Source organism: Cebidichthys violaceus, unplaced genomic scaffold (genome assembly GCF_023349555.1).
Source record: "Cebidichthys violaceus isolate CVI_PGR_0920_01 unplaced genomic scaffold, fCebVio1.0.p SCAF_5, whole genome shotgun sequence".
NCBI lineage: Eukaryota > Metazoa > Chordata > Actinopteri > Perciformes > Stichaeidae > Cebidichthys > Cebidichthys violaceus.
The window spans coordinates 10,444,830-10,465,445 of record NW_027176705.1 but is presented as its reverse complement, the minus strand read 5'-3'; the positions used below and the strand labels follow the sequence as shown (position 1 = coordinate 10,465,445).

Genomic DNA, 20,616 nt, shown 5'->3' with positions numbered 1-20,616 from the left:
AACCCCCCTCAGATGTAGATGTTCACTGATATGTGTCAGTTTCCGTTCCTCGTGAATATTTCAGAGCTTTTAAAGACAGTCTAAAACAGATAGGAGGTGCTCATTAATCTACTGTGATTATTTCCAACATGATGCCTTGGGGAAACACCTCTTAAGGCTAGAATGAATATAAATCTTACAAACCTTTTTAAGCTTCAGGTTCTTTGGGGCCTTGGTTACCCATGTAAAGATCTATGCCTGTCTTGTTATTTGTTTTTTTGCTCTCTCTGGAGTGCTGAATGACACTTTAAGACCCCATGTGATGGCTAATAACAGGGGTTTCTCTCCCCCTCTTATCCTCCCTTTTCCCCTGCAGATAATGAGGCTCCTCACACTGAGTTTCATCCCCTGTGGAATGAGAGCAATGCAAGAACAACGAGAGGAACTCATCTCAAGGCCCAGTCAACCCCCCCGGCCCACCAACACACCCTGACAGCAAGGAGAGGAAGAAGAATGAGAGGGATCTCCCCCACTCAGGTCAGTGTGGTGATTACCAATAAGATAGTGAAGTTCTCCAGCACGCTGTTCATCATATATTTCTCTGGCAGATGTTTTAGTTTATGGATGAAGTTGATCATGTATTCACACATGGGAGACCGGCTTATCCGGTAGACAAAGCGTCCATTCTCAAACCGCGCATATTCAGTCTGAGGAAAATGAGAAAAAAACGAATTAGTTAAAATAGTATGAGACCTAAAAATATAATGGTATAGTGTAGATACTCAATGTTATTCACATCCTTTAGTCATTGTTCTGATTCCCAGGATGAAAAGACTTGAGTTCATACCTCAACTTTCTCAACCACCTGCTTGCCAAAGGAGCAGACCTTTGTGGAGCACGTAATGGTCATGTTCTCCGAGCTCTCATACTGACTCGTGACTCCGTAGAAAGATCCAGTATCATCTTGAATGTTGCAGTTCAAGTCCGCCTGGGAGAAATAGGAACATAAAAATGAGCAGTCAGTGGCAATTCATATTTGTATTTAGGTGTTCAATTTACAGGAATAAACAATACACACAACCACGGTAAAAGAGGTAAATACAGCGTATTAAAATGGTGGAATAAAATACTAGAAGTGACAATGGTGACAAGTTGTACAGGAGAAGAGTGATGAACTAAATTAATTGAGTAATTATGTTTTGGTACAGCAACTTCTGTGAGGTTTTTCATACAAGTAACAACAAGCCTGTGAGTATATTAATTATTTAGAAGGTAACAACCAATTCAAAACAATTAATTATCAAGGATCACAGTGAATAAATATTAGTGGACGATCTGTAACATACCCAATGAAACTTTTAAAAGGATAATATTCAGCCACTTTTTGAACATAAACAAACAATCTTGATATGAAAACCCTTGGACTGATTTTTTTTTTTAAAGCTCTATGGCCAGAATCCATCAGCGGGACATTTTACAGTTTAAAAATAAACTCAGCGCTCTCTGGTGGACAAACTATGTAAAAGAGACTCTGTTTCTATATGAAATATATGCAAAAAAACAATTATCAGCTGATACATAAGTGGTCATTTTTTCACTACATACTAATTGTGAGCAAGTTTTGATCATGTAGTGTGTTCACACTGGAAAAGTGACAAAATTAAGTAAATTAAGAGTCCTCTAAACCCCCGCTTTTTAAATGTGCCATTGATGCCCACTACTTTCCAACAATGCAAAGCACAAAGATAATGGAGGAGCTGCTCACAGCTAAAAACAAACAGCTAATGATGGTTTAACCACTCAAGGAACACCCCAGAAAATAAAAACAGATCTTTAGTTTCTGAAGAAGAGAAATGCTCTCTTTGTTGAACGTGCAACATGTTTTTTTTTATCTTTTACCACTTGGGAGCAGCAAAAACAAGTTGTGAAAACAACATTGACATATCATCACCTTTGAAGTTAATATGACTTATTTACAACGATCATTTATGGAGCAAATTTATCATAAATTTTTTGCCACTGGTTTCTTGAATACTAACTACAAAGACAACACACTATGACGACCAGAATAAATTACATATATGGTGTACACAGGATGAATTTGAAATATCTGTACTTGGTCTTTTAGAGGAAGTCAGAATTTGGTTTAAATGTGGAATCTAAAAATGTTAATTTTCTTTGTCATTGTCTCACCAAGAGCTGTCGAGATTAAACATGTACATCGCATATCAAATTAAAAGATCTCGGCCACATCTGAAGAAGCATGTAAATGTGTCCATATTGGAAATGAGATTCTAAAGAGGATTAAATGAAGTTACGTTAAAAGACTGATTAACAAGGTCGAACTGGTCTACTCCCGGAGTGCAGCCTTTCTATGCCCTGAACATCCTGTTCATTATGGATTCAAAAAGAGGAGACATCCTCCTACAACATTCTCCTCCTTCATTAAGCAAAGCAGTTATACATTCATTATTGTGCAGATTCTGTCTTTCATTTGAAATTTAGATTGGTCGGTCACTTCAAAAGGAATTTGAGGGGACTTGGTCCAAGTGCAGACGGTCCTACTTTGTTGGCTGCCGCTAGTTAGCATTTTGCATCAGGGAGGAAATACATGCAATGTTTAAACAGCCATTAGGCGTGCAACCAGGTCACTCCATTGTTTGGAGATATTACATTGAATTAGTGACTGCTTTGATCAAAAGCTCTCCTGCTATGCAAGTCCAAATATAGCTGAGTGCATTCTGCAAACATTAAGAGAGCAATCTCCTCTGTGTAGACTGATTACACCCAATCACCAAAGACGAACCTGAGCAGAACGTTCCTGATTCTGCCATCAAACATTTCACAATGATATTCATGTTGATGTGCGTAAAAATACAATCCAGCCATTTTAGATGATTATCAATTCTGTGGCTGTAACACTCACCCAGAATTTTATAAGGAAGAAGGAATTCTGGGGACCTTTTCCATACAGCTCCTTCAGTCCTCCTTTCTTTTCTGGGAATTTGTCATAAATCTGACGAATGTCCACAGACTCCAGCAGGGCGTCACTGTAGGAATGATTTGTCTGTCCGATATGTACAAATAGGTGCTTGTTGTACTGAAAGAATAGATGGATAGTGTTAGAAACATACTTTAAAATATGGTGCTCTATTTCACATTATATCAAAAATGATCTATGTATCAATATCAAGAGAGTCATCAACACGGAAAGGTTTACTGAAACAAAATGAGCCGATTCTGACAAATTAACCACCATAATAAACGAGGTGGCTAGAATCAGATTGGTAACAATAAAACCTCATGATAATAACCCAATGCAACATTGCTTTTTATTTGGCTGTCTACATGGTTTTATGATGTACAAATTTGGATACAAAAACAAACTGATCCCCTAATTTGTAATACAACCCAAGACAGGAATGCCAGACCGCTTCACCCAAATTCTATAAGCTTATAAGTTGAGACTTTTTTATAAGCAAGAAAGCCATGAAATCACAAAGCTCATTATTCAGTCTTCATTTACATGAAAAGCAACATTTATGCATCAACGGCAACTACAATCAACCCAAATTGACAAAATGGAATGAAATATGAGTGCTTTATCTTTGAAAAAATATGTTTTATCTATTTCATCAACTTTTCCACGGAGAATATTTGGATTTGGTTTAACAAAGAGAATAAATGTTGTGGTTTGTTAACCCTAAAAACCCATGATGCATAGCAAAAAACAGAAAGAGAAGCAAATCAGAGAATAACATTTGATCTTCAGAGGTTCTTTGCCCTTGTCGTGACCGCATGAAACGCTGTGGTACTGCACTTCAATTTAAAAGCTCGCAGAGCAGCCTATCCAGCGTGGAGTCTTTAGGGCAAATGCAACAATTTCAGCATCAAGCTAAATGTAAGATTAATGGCTGTTGTCATGCCGCAGTACTAACAAAAGAAAGTGCTCAGGAAAATGTGGACAAACATTAAAAAATTGCTAAAGCAAACAAGAAATGTGAGACTTGAATTTGTCAACTCACACTCTGTGAGTCTGTGGATCGTCTGGCTGAGCTGACGTCTGCCGCGAAAATACAGTTTGGGCATGCCTTTTAAGGTACTGATTAATATACAGTCCTTCATTATTTCTGCAGGTTTTCATGCTGTGTGTCCCTACAGGCCAGGCTTCTCCCCTCTCAGCTTGTTTTGGCCTCCTCTCAGCTGACTCTCTGCCTGGGAAAAGGTCCCAGTGTATTCATAGAGGAAAGGACTGGATGATAAGAGGTGGGAGTGAACACCAAGAGATAGTGATATTTCATGCTTTAGTTTAATGCTCCACTCACTGTGTCTGGGTCTCTCTGTTGCTCTAGGAAGGCGGAGAACTCCACCAGTCGGAGTTTAGATGTACCGATGGAGCGGCCCTGCCATGCTGGTGCCGTTGGAGCTGGAACTGCTGTGGACTCGTAACCTACAGTAACGCCACAATAACACAACATTTGTCCTGTCTGTGGGGTGTTCTACAGTACAGCCAGATTCAGTTAGTTTTAAGACATTATAACAAAGACAACTTATATCATATTAGAGATATTGTCTGATCGGTCAGGTTTGTCCTTATGGTTCTAGCTACAGTCCTCTTTACTGAGATCAAAAATACCCAGCAATTCATAAAATGTACAACCAAGAAATACAACAAATAAGTAACACACCCAAAAGATTAAAAAAATAAAATGAAATAAATATCCACTGTATCTATGAATGCTTCTTTTTCAACTTTTACACAGGTTTAATAATTTTAAATCAATCCTAAATCACAAAAACACTTTAGATGGGTAAGAATAAAGTAGTTATTTCTGAATGTGTTGAATGACAGAATTAAAAAAAAAAAAGATTATGTGCATAACAAATGTAAAATTTTTTAAAAAATATTACATTTTAGCTGCTGACAAAACTTAAAGGCAGAATGACTAGGCAAAAAAAACTATGTAAAGACTCATACAAAAAGAATCCCTCTCAATAATCACTACCTAATAGAAGTGTGTAGCGGTGTCTGTATCTGCAGAGATGCAGACCCTTGCCTGTATTTTCTTATTTTTCTGTGTTTGGGACATTTCTGGGCATCAACCGCTATAAAAACAGGCTTTTATTGTTGTTGCCATCTCCCGAGCATTTTAATCTTTCTCTATCAACACATTCATTTTACAGCTAGACAAGTTTCCCAGTAAATCTAAAGGAACAGATTCAACAGCTAAGAATATTTTGAATGCTTTTTACCGTACAGGGAAATGCTCATGTGGAGATGGAGTAAGTTTGAATACAGTAAACAGTTAGCATGTTTTACTACGTCGTGCATGTTATTGGCTCTTTGTCCAAAAACCAAAGGGTGAGGTTGCATTTCCAATATTTCAAATTCAGCAATTATACAATATGATGTACGTTTTGGGTCATTTTTTCCTTAATAGTTTTCTAATCAGGTAAATTCTTACTTGAAATGGCTGTTGTGACTGGCTGGATGGGATAGGCTTGCTGGGTGAAAGGCTTAATACTGGAATAGAGAATGACAGACCCATAAGCATACTATATTAGATCTGTTGCTTTAAGAGTCTTTTGTGAATTCTAGTTCTCTTTTTATGAAGTTTGATACTTACTCTTGTGAGGATCCTGGCTGACCAGCCGATATCATGCCCTGCCATAACTGGAGAATTACATATATTAATAGAAAACAATCAACAGAGAACGTACAATTGTGATCAAAATGTATCACAGCTCCATGTTCAGTGGATGTGGTTATCTTGACTAACACTCCGTTTGATATTGTGCTTATCTGATAGTAGCAGTTATGCAAAGCTGGGGTGTGTAATGTGATTTGGCGCGGCGTGGTTGGCCCCATGGCTGCCCTGGGTGAAGCTGGACAGGATGGATCAATAGAGGGGTGCCGACAAGGCTCTTACCCCTGCTCCAGGAAAGGCTGGGCGCGGGATGCCTGGCAGGCCCAGCTTGTTGTGAATAGCCGTGGCAGAAACAATCTGAGCCGAGGACATGGAGGCCATGCTCTGGAGGGCTTTGTCCTTCACGGCTTGGTCCTTTAACAGCAGTCACAAAAGGCTTAGCACTCGCACAGAAGGGGAAGGTGGGGCATTTTGCAGAGGTAGCAACAAACAGACTCCAAACAACACACTAAAAGCATCACCGACCTCTCTCACAACAGTAAACTGCTAGCAGGTTAAAAGAAGATGCATGTGCATCACTATTCACATAATATAAGTGTTTTTACAGGAATGTGCTGAACAAGGACAATTAAATTCCAATATACAGTGCAATAGCTGTGGTATGCACTTACACAAAAGTTTTGTTGTTGACTAATCTACCAATAAAATACTTTCAAAAACTCATTCAGCAGCATTTCTATCAAGGCTGCGTTTGTCTGCAAAATCAAAAAATTGTCAAGAATGTCTCAAGTAGAACTGAAGATTACCAGTCCCACTTGGTGAATAAACGTTCACTTCTATCGTTAGTTCCTTATTCTTTGATCTTTGGACAAGTAGTCTTTAATTTATCAGAAAAAAATCTAATTGTAAATGGTAAATGGTCATGCTTAATCATAACAAAGAGCCATAAAAGCTTGCAGAAGTGCACTGCACATCGCACGTCCTTTGTTAATGAGCATTCACAAAGTTGAACACAGTCACACTGAACCTGCTAAATTCAGGTACTGCAGCAGAGTGCACACCTGGACAACATATAAGCACTAGCAAACCCATGCACTCACTGGTGGCAGAAGCTAAAGGTAAGCATGCTGGCAACAGATGCTGATGGAGCAGAGTCAAGCTACAGTATGGTAATAGTATGATGACACAATGAGAAACCACTAAACTGGAAAAACACTGGGCAGCATCTACTGTGGCAGGACAACAAATGCAAAACTAGCAGCCGAAGGACAAAGCAGGCCCTAATAAAAGCAAAGACAGCATCACAAACAGAAAATTAATACTTACCATGCTTGTAACCTAAATGCAAAGAAACAGGGTTTTGTTGTAAATTAATTTATTGTGAGTAATTCAACATTTATTAATAAAACTGTTATTTAAGTCTGCATGACAAAGTATGTCACCTACAAACATCATTAAAACAACACTTTAATTTGTGAATGTCAAGCCTTCTTGACACAGCACAACGCAACACAAATGTGCAATGAACACTTAATAACAAAGGATTATTACAAATTATCCTTGGTCTCTGTGGCGAATGTCTTGCTCTCTATAATTTTCACTATCTGATCAGTAGTCATCACTCGAGACAAAACAACAGAACAATAACGTAATGACTGTAATTTCACAAAAATGCCATAGACGAGACCAGAAACAGCAGGTTTTCATTGATGCCCCCTGAAATGAAGGGCACACTTGTATTTCTCTTTGCCCCAACACTCTAATTTGCTTTAAATGAGAAAAGACAGGGATTCATACAAAAGATGTCTGTTTTTCCTCAGACAGCCGCCTGTGCCCTTGAAAGACCAGGCAAAGCTGCCTGTCTGACTCGTGCTGTCTCTCCACACACACACACACACACACACACACACACACACACACACACACACACACACACACACACACACACACACACACACACACACACACACACACACACACACACGGGGTCATTAATTTGTGTTGGAGCAAATGGTAAAAGTCAACACATGAAGTCGGCTCCCCATGAAAAGAAGAGAATGGCACATGGGTGGGGAGTCCTTTGATATACAAGCATTACTTCATGAGATACCTTAAATTACAGGTCAATACTATTCAAGATGGCTTCTTTCACAATGCTTTTGTCCCATTTTAATCTACCATTGTGAAAAGCTTTCCACAGTGGATTTTAACAGAATTCATTCTTGTTAAACAATGAGAAGAACGCTTTGAAATGATGACATCTGAACTGGGAGGAAGGAAAGCGGCTGACAGCCATGTTACTGCGAGGAGGAAGGAGGAGGAACAAGAAAGCAGAGCAGAGCAAGAGTCAGCCATCAGACCGATTGCCTTGGACCTTCAGCTCTCGGCCACTCACCAGCAGCCAATGCCAGCATGCTTCCAGACATTTGCACACTTTGATTGTGATTTACTAAATTATTACAAATATGGATAGAGTTAAAAAATTAGAACCTGACCAGTAAATAAACCGGTAGATAAATATATATATATATATATTTCACATTAATCTTAACAATTTCAAGGAATCATAATCTCTTTTGGTCCAGACCGAACATTTTAAATGGATTGACATGAAATTTGGTACAAATATTCATGATCTCCAGAGGATGAATCCTCAGAATGAGACTTTTCTTTTGAGGTTGACATCTGTTTTGAGGGACATGTTGGATGGATTGTCATGAAATTTGGTTCAAACATTCATGCCATCTTAGGATGAATTATAATTACCTGTGATGAATCTCTGACTTATCATTTAGCACCACCGTCAGATAAAACATTAAATAGTAAACATTATACCTGCTATCATCGGCATGTTAGCATTGTTTTTGTGAGCATGCTAGCATGATGGTGATAGCATTTAGCTCAAAGAGCACTCAAGAGTGATTGATAATAATCCATTTTATTATTTTTTACTAACACAAAATGTCTTTACTATTCTTGTAATAATTCATGGATATTAATGAGTAAAGGCCCGTAAAGAACAGTGAATAAATGTAGATGAAAACAAGCAGACAGGACATTGACAGCATGTCATGGTGAGAGTAAAAAAGCTTGACGGAGAAGTTAGAGGGGGTTAGAAGTAGAACATTTGGGTTAGCAGGAATCAGAGCAGCAGGCATTCACTCTGTCACCACGGGAAACAGGAAGTTAAGTCTCACAGCAACCAACAAGCCCAAAAGCAGAAAAGCGCATACCTTTAGCTTGGAATGAAACTCACGAGATTTCCTTCTGGCAAGAACCTGAATGTGACTAGACACCTGCGGGGTAGGGGAGGGGAGGAAAACAAAGGAAGAGCCTGTAACCATGGCAATGAAAAGCCCCCTGCAACTGGGCAAAGCCAGACGTACCTTAATGGCAGCTTGGATTTCTCGAACTTTCTTTCTTGCTAAGACCTGTATGTGACTAGACACCTCCATTAAAAAAAACAAAAGAGAAAAAGTAAAATAAAAAAACAAGAAAATTCAAAAGAAGTACAAAGTGGATTATACATTTATTTGTTCAACAGACACTTGAGGGAGAAATGGTGCATAACAGAAGCATCTCCAAACCACACACCAAGCTAACAGCCAATAAAGCGTTTTGCTGTGTGTTGTCGTCACTTAAGTGAACTGATTAAGGAGGATGCAGGCCCCTTTAGCACACATTAAGACCACCCAGATGCGATCTGCTGTGTGTTGAATGAGAATTGGCTGGTCTAGTATTCTTACGGGAGCTTGGCGAGGCATTTCACCGGCCAAGTTTACCCTCCAACGTTCACACAGTGCTAAATTATTTAATATTCACACATGAAACATTCAGCAGTGCAAGTAACAGCTAGAAAGACAAAGTGTGTTGATGACAGGTTTGAGAGGCGTCTCCTCTAACGCTATCCACGCAAATCACACCCAAGGTGAGTTTTCTAGTGGGAGAAAAGTGAAACTAATTGATTGATCAATTGAAAATACAACAGCAACTATTTGAATCATTTCTCAAGCAAAAATGCAAAACATTCTCTGGTTGTAGCTTTTTCCATGTGAGGATTTTCTGTGTTTCGTATTTAATTATAACGCAAGGAATCTGTATGTCCTTCTTTCTGTCCATCTGTCCGTCTCTCTGTCTGACTGTGTGTTCTTTGCATATCTCGAGAATCGCTCATCTGATCTACTTCACAGGTGTATTGCTGTAGGACCCAAGGGAGTGCTTTGTTGAATATGGTGCAATTTGGACACTTGACACGCTCAATATTAATAAACTTAATAAACAAGCAAACAGCGCTCTGTGTAGCTGCAGGGGCGGAGCTTCAGGGCTCTGCAGTCGAGCATGTCGTCCATTGCTAAATGGATGGTGGATAACGTTATGACCCAACTTCACTTCCCTGGAATCAACGGGCACGAGCAGAGAGCCTGCACAGGAACAGTGCAACTCTGCCATTTCAACTCAAATTGTATACATTTTGCTCTACTTATTTATAACACAAATATGGTTTTGTGATTAATGATTTTTTTTCCAGACTGTTCACATCATGGGTTCACTGAAGAATGTAAAGCAATGGCCACCAAATTTCCAAATGTGAGTTATATGAAAAAAACTAACTACACTATTCTAAATGGTTATCTTCACGCATGACAACATATTGCAACTCAATAAAGTGACATATTATCAGCGTTTATTAACAGCACTCAAAACGTTCTTTCTGAAGTAAAACGATTAGGTATACGTAAAGCTGGTAATACTGCTCAGTAAAAGTCCTGCATTCAAATGTTTACTGTCAAGAGTGAAAGAGAGGCGTTATCAGCATAATATACTGACACTTACTAAATGGCTGTTCTAGGTGGAGCTTTCAACTCTATGATGTGGGATAGTTTAATGAATAATAATTCAACATATTTTAATTGTTATATTTTTTGAGTCAAATCTGAATTTGCAACGTAACCAGTTTCTCTGTCAGCTAAATATATTAGCATAATGTTTCCTCTGAACACAGTACTTATTATTACAGCTTATTTTTTAAATACTTTGGGGCAGTTATTTTGGGGTACAATCAGTTACAATAGTAACATGATTCAATATTTGTCATATAAACATAATTAACCTTTAGCTGTTTGGGGGTCTTTTAGTCTGGTGCCGCAGGCATTTGTCTACCTTGCCCAATGGTAAAGTCTGCCCCTGGTGTTTTTTCCTTTGCTGAGGACTCAAGAGAGTAAAGTGTCGAGTGTGAAGTTGTTTGATTGAACGGTTCTCCAGAAAGCTGCTAGCAGCAACAACAAGGGCCAAGAATTCAGCCCGCTCTGAACAGGCATGTTTTGAATGGGCACTGCACTAGTTAGTTATTATAAATTGAACATCTTGGGGTTTGGGACATTTGGTCGGACAGAACAAAACATTTAAAGATGTCGCGTTGGGCCCAGGGAAAATATACTGGTTATTTTTCACTATTTTCTGTCATTTCAGCTGCAGCTAAGTTATTTTCATATTTGATTAAACTGACGATTAGGGTTTCAATTCATATTTAGGGCTTGAAAATGACAGAAAATACCCATAAAGTGTTTCCTAAATCCCAAGTGGACATACTCACATAGCTTGTTTTGTCCAACCTCCAGTCAAGATTTTTAATTTACTATCATAGAATATTTTTAATAAACTTTAAATGGTGAATCTTTGACAAATTTGCTTAAAAAAAAGCAAGAAAAACAATTATTCGATATCAACATTTTTGCAGATAAATGTAATCTTGATTAACTTGACATTTTATCTCTACTGAAAATACTTTTGCAGCCTTAAAATAAATAACACAGCAATTACACACAAATACAACATGCATTTAAACTAACAGTAGAAACAGATGCATGTTTCTTGGTGTAGATGTGAACTCTCTCTCTCTCTCTCTCTCTCTCTCTCTCTCTCTCTCTCTCTCTCTCTCTCTCTCTCTCATTCTGATTCTGTGTCGAGGAGAACAGTTACAGAGAGAAACCACACGGCCATTCTGCTCCAGACTGATCAATTCACACACAGTGATTTCTATATCATTTACATGACATATTACAGCACAGACTAATAGATTCATCACAGCTTGATTCAGAAATCTGAGCTGAACGCTGTGGTGAGAGTTGTGAGTCTGCAATGCACTCAGTGTGTTGCAGAAGACAGGATGCATTCTCAGCGAATACTCTCTTTGATCAGAGATTGTACCAATCTATTAAGGCTTCCACCTTCCTATTAATACAGGCTTCTACTCCGACCAAGTGCACGACCTCCATGATTTAGTCATGAAGCAGAATACTTGCACTGTTAAGCTCCTGTGGCTCTCTTTTAATGCTCTTATGTTTATGGTTCATAGCGGCTATACTGTAGGAAATGAAAGGCTGCATTTTAAGGAGGAATTAGCTTTTTGAACATCTGCTACAGTTCTTGCACAGTATGTGTACTAATAAGTGACAATTTTAGAAAATGTCATAATCTAGGGGCATCTGTTCATGCAACACAGCAGTGATGGGGGACTTGTCAGCCTCAGAAGTCTCCTTGAGAGCAAAGCATTGTGTTATTCTCTGTCTGGAAACAAAGGCAACAGTCTGCCGGCATTCATATTTGACAGCCCTCTGACACTCATGCAAGAGAGACGTCTCTTGTCTTGTCTTACCTGCTTCCGAGTCCTCGTCTTCCCGGTCCGAAGCTTGATGTATCTGGCTATCAGCTCATTTCGACCTGCGTGTAGAGAAAAATGAGAAATGTGTATAAGAAAAATTATATATATATATATATATATATATATATATACACACACACACACACATCTACATCAAATAACATGAAACATTTACAGATAGATTAAATGTTAAATATCAAGTGAGGAGGGGAAGTATTTTAGCAAGAAAGACATGAACAGACTCACGTAGGCTTTTTACATAGACTCATGTAGTCTGTATGGCTCATGGTTTAGTTTTTTAATACTCAAGCACTTAACACATGCAAGTTATGTGCTACAGTTAATATAAGAAACATAACATTGACATTTTTAACCAGTGAATAAATACCTTTAAACCTAGTCTGAACATATAAATTGTAAATAATGGATATTTAAAGCTGGCTGACAATGAATGGCTTTAGTCACAATAAGAGTAATATATTCATTCACAAAGCTACGACAACTAGTCAAAAAATCCAACACAAAGCTATAAAGCAAACTATAACCATCATTTTAGGTGTATGCAAATTGGAAGGTATGTGTGTCTCCTAAACAAACCAGACCCAGTTTCCCAGTAAGAACACAAAGAGCCATAAGCATGAAAAAAAAAAAAAAAATCGCAACAGCACAGCCTTTCAAATTAATCTAATTCAGTCTCATTCTCTTCAAAGCCCGGCGCTTTGAAAGGAAACAGATCTAGCTGTTCATACTATTACAGAAAATAATGGCAACTGAATATATTGGGTTTAAAACAGTGCAGCTCTGACTAAATTATAATTAAAGCATAGCTTTGTAGAGATTTCCAATTAACAACGGCTCCAAACATTCTTCTGCCCTCAGCTCTGCTCTAATTGCTGTAGCAATGCACATGACCCCTGCTTAGCCCTTTCATATGGTAATAACATGCCGCCAACAAAAACTATTACACAAATTATTGGTAAGGAGGCACTCTAATTATGTGTCCAGCTGTAGCCAATCAATGCCATGGATCTGCTCTTCTGCTCTATAAAATGCACCGTACCCTCAATATAATGACACATTTTTCTACATTCACATCATTATCAATTAAAGGCCTTATTTTTTTCATGACACAATGGGGCCACAATGTACCACACATGTGCTAATAAGCCGTGTCTTAGGTAATCAGAAGAAAAGGCATTTTCAATGAATGGCAAAACATCACAGATCACAGAGTGTGACAGGTCGCAGGAGTACAACACTGATAGATGCTAATATCTGCTTGTTGTTTGTATAATGTAAATATAAGGTAGCCAGTGTGAAGCATCATCTTGTGATGTTTAGGGTTCTTGTGCACTGCTCAGGAGAGCTAAATGAAAGAAAACTCAGTCTGGGTAAAGCAGCTTCAATTACAACCCATCCATATAGTATGCAACTAAGGATTAATCTACTTATATTGTTTGGTCCATAAAATGTCAGCAAATATTGAAAAATGACAACTTCTCAGAGTCCATGATGACTTTAAACCAGACACTCAAAACCCAAAGATCTTCAGTTTTCTATCATCGAAGAAAACCAGAAAATATTTACATTTGAGACTTTGCCTTAAAAGATAACACTAGAGACAATTTAGTTATCAGAGTTTGTTTTCTTTGTTATTTTTTTATCTATCAATTTATCAACTAATTGTTTCAGATCTACAACATTTCCTTCATAGTAACTTGTTTTAAGGTTAAGGTTGCTTTCAAAAAGGTGCTGATTTTATTCATAGGAAAATTATTTCAGGCTGATGTATTTTGTAGACTCTTGGCCAGTAAAAGGCAAACCTTAGCTGTCATCTGTGAGTTTAAATAAAAACACAGGGTATAAAATTGTCAAGAACATGAGATCTTTGATACCTGCCGCACCTGGCGGCCGTGCCACACCTACAGATTTTATTGTTCCACTGAGCGTAGAGGGGGAGGGGTGGGCTTTGACGTCGAGCTGCAGTTTGTAACAGGTTGACCTCGTAGCTGTTTTCACGCTGAACATTTAGGCGAGGCCAGCCTGACTGAACCCAGCCATGTGATCTCACAGGACAAATAAATAACATCTGGGGATTTACAATGCCAGCCTGCCTGTCCACAGCACACACAGTGTAAACTTTACCAGATGACGCGGGGGGCCGGCACTATTTTCACTCATTCACACACAGTGGAAGAATAAGATGACAATACAGGCATTCATGCAAACTCCTGATTCCTAGATCAAAGCACACAAATGGCCAGCTGAAAGCTTGCTTACTGTTGAATAATTCATTATTTTTACCAGGCTGGAAAAAAAAGCTCAGTGGGTCCTGGCTGGCCTGCATTTCTTTTTTCTTGCCTGCCTTTGCACTGCAAAACAATTGCTGAAAAAATCGTGTCCACATTCACAACTGAAAATGCTTTAGACGCAACTCTGCTTTTTCCACCTGACATAAGGTGTAACATTTTCCCACAAACAAATAAAGAAACTGTCCCCCACAAATAATACAGGACAGTTTTTCTTTATGGCACATGCAATGTTAATATGCTGATTTCATCAAACTAACCTGATCAGGAACAAAATCAACTAAATTGTTTTAAAGTTATACGATGCAAAGACATTTCAGATTCAACAATGTTTAGTTTCCTTATGTAAATTCCATGTGCAATGAGTTCACATGCATTAGGGAAAGTTTGTGCACTTGTCATTTTATCAAATCCACTGACAGTGAAGATTCTGCAGCACCAGTAACACGTAGCTGTGAACATCTCTTTGTGAAAATGCTGTTGATAAGTGTCACCAACACTGCAGACATTGGATTGGACTGCAGAAATTAATTTAACATCTTACAGTATGTTTGGTGGCTGTTTCATAGCAGAAGATTTCAGTGTCAACTAACAGAAATCAAGATCATTTGCCCATTAGTGTAGCATTGTACACTAATGTGATACAAACAGTAATTTCTGTAACGTTGTATAGTACAATGTGGCAGATCGGAACTCGCATATGTGTTCACACTTGACACTTAAATGTGACCTGGCTGATCAGACAGTGGTTGTCAGAGGAACGGCTGTAAAATGTTGGATAAACACATTTTATTTCTTATAAATTCGTAGTTATTTTTGCAGCTTATCATTCCTCCCTGCAGTATAAGTAGACTTGTTTTATTGAAGAAAAGCCACCATCAAACAGTGATAAACACATTTTCCTATAAATTATTCACAATACAATTCTACTTTTATCTTGTTGTATTTGTATTTAAAGGCTTTTATTTTGAAGCAGCAAAATCAGGAAATGTTGGGTTTCCATCAGCAGTAGCTTAACACGAGACGGTGGGTCTCAGCTGTACAGTCCCGGTTTTCTTTGCTCTCGCTGGAGAGATACTGACTAGTAGTAGCTGGATTGGGTTACGGTGGCAAGAGGCCGATCTGGTATCGGATTCCATTATTTTGATAAATAACAATTCAGTACATTCATATCTATGTATTTATTTTATAATGTGTAATGCAGCCTGCGGAGGCTTCTGCTGTGTCCTTTCGGCCCGAGCCCCATTCTTAAGTTGTAGACATCTTCAAACAGGGCAGTGCTGATCTAAACTTTGAATTTGAAGAGTTATCTTATGGTCAGTCCTGTCTACTATTTGCCCTGATGGCTTTTTCTTGCATTAGTTTGGCCTGGAGAGGGCTGGTAAAACTAACTCTTTATGGGGTGTTCCTGTCACTCAGTAGGAAAGGGATTAAATATTTATAATGTGATGTGTGTAATTTGTGGTGCTAAGCAGCTGGAGGAACCCTCCACTTGGCCAGCCTGGACTCTCCTTTGAATCTCAATAACTCTGGAGGATCTGCGACATATGAAAGGCACTCCAGCAACAGCCCCACAAAGAAACGGTGGCTCAACTTTCTCTAGACCGACCCCAAGTAGCTGATTCCTCATTCAGCCAAAAATCAAATTAGGCCCTCAGCATCCTTCCTCCATGGAACCTGGGACAGGCTCCCTCTGTTGTGAATAACAATGGAGTGTATTGTCACAGTCCACTATGGACCAACCTCAGAGATACCACACCCAGGAATAACTTCCTATACTCTCCCTTAAGACCTCCAGTGTCTAAATCAACTTTTTATGAACTTAACTCTACAACCACAACAACACATGTAGCAAGGAGTTTTCTGCTATTATGCATCCCACAGTCACATCTCATCCATTTAAGCATATCTTAACATCTATTTGCAGTACTCTCCCAAGTTGATCACACTGAAAGAAGTATCTGACTTCTCTCTATCTGATATCAACTGGGTTGCTACGTAAGCCAATGAACAGGTTGCCTCATACGACCAATATTTACTATTTGTAAATTAACTTTACTTCATAGACACTTCCTACAATTCAGACCGTCTTTCTACAATATTGCTGCTTTTTACGTCAGTTCTCATTGACAATTAGGGGCCAGTCAAATAACCTGGCAAAATGCAGGTACCATGGTGGTACCATGTTTGGTCCTTGACTTCTTTCCTTCTTCACTCATAACTCCAGATGGAAAAAGAGTGCGATCATCTACTCCACTGATAAAGATTCAAAATACTTTCAATTCAATTTATTTTGTATAACCCAAAATCACAAATTCAAATTTGCCTCAGAGGGCTTACTTTATTGTCATTGAAACAATACAACGAAAAAATTCAGCTTGGTAACATCTTCCAGTGACCAGCAACAAGAGAACAAGATAAAACAAAGACGATGAGATGAAAACAAGCGGGATAAAACACCTAATTGAAGATAATAAATACTAAAAAGCTATTGCACAGAGACTTAGATGTATAATTAAGTGCTGGGAAACATTATGCCTAGTTCGCACATCTGTGCTTGAGCGCTAAGCGTGAACTGGTCAAAAACGCAAACAGAGAGCCTCGCCGGTGCATCGCAGACTCTTTCCTGATGTCTAGCATGCTAAATGTCTGGATCTGTCAGGAAGTCTGTCGGGGACCTACAGCCAATGGGAGCGCACGGGTTAAAGGGAAACCTGACGGAGGGATCACCATGCCGTAGGCATACCTGTGTGTGTTACAATTGCAATCCCTGTTGCACATTGGGTGTTGGATGTTTTCATGCATAAACATCACACATAGCACAGTGACTGATCTACTTAGGGTAAATAGTAAAGACACGTGGAAACACGCTACGCTACGCCCGTGTCACTTCATGGTGAAGTTCTTGTAGTGCGTGACCCCTTGACGCTGGTCAGTCATGTAGTGTGAAAACCACAACTCCCGATAACAAGACTGCACATTGTGTAGCGTGAATAGTACAGAGATCTGACAACTTTGAACTTGTAGTGTGAACTTGCCTTTAGCAGCCGATGAGGGCTGGGGAATGGGTAATAGTATTTGCTGGCTACAGCTGATTGAGGCTCTGGGGAAAAAGCTGTCCTTCAATCTGTTGTGATTCAGTGTAGGTATTTGTAAAATGCATTTATGCCCTCAAAGCCTGGAACAACTATGTTCAAGCATTAGTCATTTGTAATAGCTCTTAGAGCCAGTACAGGGATTCTTGTTATATTATTTAATTCTCATCCTGTGGATGCGACGACCCTCGCAGTTCAACAGAAATGAATGAGATTTTTCCAATAATAGAAAAGTGAGAGTCACACCATTTACTTTAAACACAACATACTTTGGGTTTACATTGCATTCAGGTTTATTGAGGCTTCTCCCAGTGAATAACCTTGTGTATACTGACATTCCCACTATAAATTACAACCTGGATGAAGCCTTTGCTCTTCAGTTCTGAGGGACTGACACCTTCATGGTGAACTGATGAACGCTTGGTTATCAAACTCTATTGTTGCTGCGTTTTCAATCAGCTCCTTACTGTTGGCAGTGTGGTCCAACATAAACACACAACTTTCTGACAGATTTTTTAAAAGTTTTAGTTTCACATGAAATAATTCTGTTTGTGTTTTTGTCTGATGTCACATGTTTCTGTGCACTAATCAGGATTCAGCAACATTTTAGGTTTCTGAGTGGAAAACTCTAAAAAATAAATAAAAATAAAACCAAGGTAAGGGTCTTCTTTTCAATTTAACTTTGGTCATTAATATTTCATGTTATGGAGAAATACTTTAAGGCAGGCCCTCAGGGAGTTTAACAACACGTCTTGTAAAAATACACCACCAGACAATAAAACATACTAATACAAAGCATTAGGGTTCCAGCAACTGCAATGTTGTATTTCCGTGATTACTCTAATTATAAATAATCATTTTCTTTCATATACTAACAGAAAATTGTGAAAAATGTTATACAGCCTATTTGAACATCTTGTTATATTTGACCAACAGCAAATCAATGTTCAGTATATACAACAAAGAAAATAAACTTATTATTTACAGCTGGATCCAGTGAGTATTTGTGCAAATTACTAAAATGATTATCAAAATAGTTGCAAAATAATTTTCTGTCAATTGACTGATAAATTAATAATTTCAGTTCAGGCTATTTGCTGTTTAAAAAAAGCTTTGTATCATGTTGAAAGGTTTTGCGATTCATATTCTTGTAATTTATTTTGAGTGTCTTTTGGCTTTTAGACATCTTAAATTTGCTAAAATGAATGATAAAGATTGTAAAGTGCATCTTACAGCCATCAGATACAGAATAAATAAAAATGAATCCACCTTTTTATCTGCATTAAAACAGGTTTTACAAAATCAATACAGAATAAAATAAAAGCGAATCACCAGGCAAATCCATACCACAGATGAATTTTACATGGCTTGTTTTTTCATGTCTAAATTAGTAAAGCAGCATTGAATGAAACACAAAGGCATGTCATTGAATTCACTAGCAAAGCCTGTATGCACCTGTGCAACATAAACCCTGGGGCTAATTTAAGTAATGGCATATTAAACAATTTAACTGGCTTGGTTTCATCCTTTGAGCGGCAAGAACAATACTTTACTGCTCTGCTCGAGTTTCCTTTTTCTTCTCTTCGTTTTAAAAGCATCCATTTCCTGTAACAGCACTTCTTTCTAATGCAGGCACAACCACAGTCACATCTGGCCCAGCACTCTGCCATGAGACGGCGCTGGGCCTGGCCGAGAATCAGTCGGCAGATTGCCTACATGTGTGTGGCTTCCACCGCTCGGCTGTCTCTCTCTCTGCAGGGCCTGCTAGGGCAGCCTCACAGAACAGAGTACACATGACACTGCCCGGACTGTAAAGGCAGAGCTATCATTAACCCTTCATTCTAATCAAAACTAGCTACAATACAGTTAATGACATCAACTTGGGCCTTAGTGATTATACAGACATTTTTTTAGCCGAAGCGATTAATCAAAGTAAATGATTGGAAGTGGCAGAACAAACAATTCTGAAAATAATCAATAGTTGCAACCCTGTCCTACTATACGTCACTATAGCCAATACTATTATTATACTAAAATAACAATACTCATTTCTAATGTGAGCAACAAATATCCAATATGCTGCTGAAACGATTGAATGTGTCAAGTGTCAACAATTTTTGAAATGTAAAAATTCCAAATATTTTCTGGTTCAAGCCTGTCAAACATGAACTTTTGTAGACATATTCACTTTTATATCATCAAGATGTAACTTAGAGCTCTATTTTTCACTATTATTCATAAACTAAAAATCTGTTTATCAAATAAATGATCAACAAATGAATCAATAGTTAGTTGCAGCCCTATCAAATCATTGATCAACAGTTCGTAAAAATCCAAGAAATCTTTCTGCAAGATAATTTGTTAATTTTAAATAAACATTTGATTTAGTCTGTTGGTACTAACCTTTCTATTTAGTTTCTTCCTCTTTAAAGTTATATAGACCAAAGCTCAGTATGTGTTTGTTTCTCTCTCTCTCACTGTGTGTGTGTGTGTGTGTGTGTGTGTGCGTGCGTGCGTGCGTGCGTGCGTGCGTGCGTGCGTGCGTGCGTGCGTGCGTGCGTGGTGGGCCAGCACAATGGCCCCAGCTTTCCTGTCATCCGTGATAGATGACTCAAGGGTCTCTAGCAGACATTAGCATCACAATAGACTAAACCAACAATATGAAGGCATACTCCCAGGTTTTGGGAATAGCAGGCAGGGGCAGGAAGCCTTTTACTGGCATTATCAATGGGAAACCACTGCTTGCCAAGTAGAGGAGAACCTGTGGCTTGAAAGAAAATTGACAATGCCCTGTTTTGGAGGGAAAACTCCATGCTATCAGTTAAGCATCACGTTAGCCCTGGATGAGAGGCCAAAGGCTTGGCTGGCAACTAGGTTCCTGTGTGAGCAATAATTTCACACGAATGAATCAAGCATAACTGTTG

General features: G+C 38.6%; 1 protein-coding gene across 3 annotated transcripts in view; it reads right to left on the bottom strand.

Moving 5' to 3' along the window:
• Positions 1-20,616, bottom strand: part of tead1b (TEA domain family member 1b) — a 47,975-nt gene that overhangs the window by 3,883 nt on the left and 23,476 nt on the right. The window contains exons 4-13 of one of the 3 annotated variants that reach the window (XM_068730422.1): positions 12,283-12,347; positions 8,861-9,076; positions 6,954-6,965; positions 5,910-6,041; positions 5,607-5,653; positions 5,445-5,503; positions 4,305-4,429; positions 2,906-3,079; positions 827-967; positions 534-686 (exon numbers count right to left, since the gene is read on the bottom strand). In XM_068730422.1, the coding sequence (XP_068586523.1) occupies positions 534-686; positions 827-967; positions 2,906-3,079; positions 4,305-4,429; positions 5,445-5,503; positions 5,607-5,653; positions 5,910-6,041; positions 6,954-6,965; positions 8,861-9,076; positions 12,283-12,347 (1,124 nt within the window). The remainder of the gene's footprint in view (positions 1-533; positions 687-826; positions 968-2,905; positions 3,080-4,304; positions 4,430-5,444; positions 5,504-5,606; positions 5,654-5,909; positions 6,042-6,953; positions 6,966-8,860; positions 9,077-12,282; positions 12,348-20,616) is intronic. The other 2 variants (XM_068730424.1, XM_068730423.1) reach the window with 2 other exon arrangements.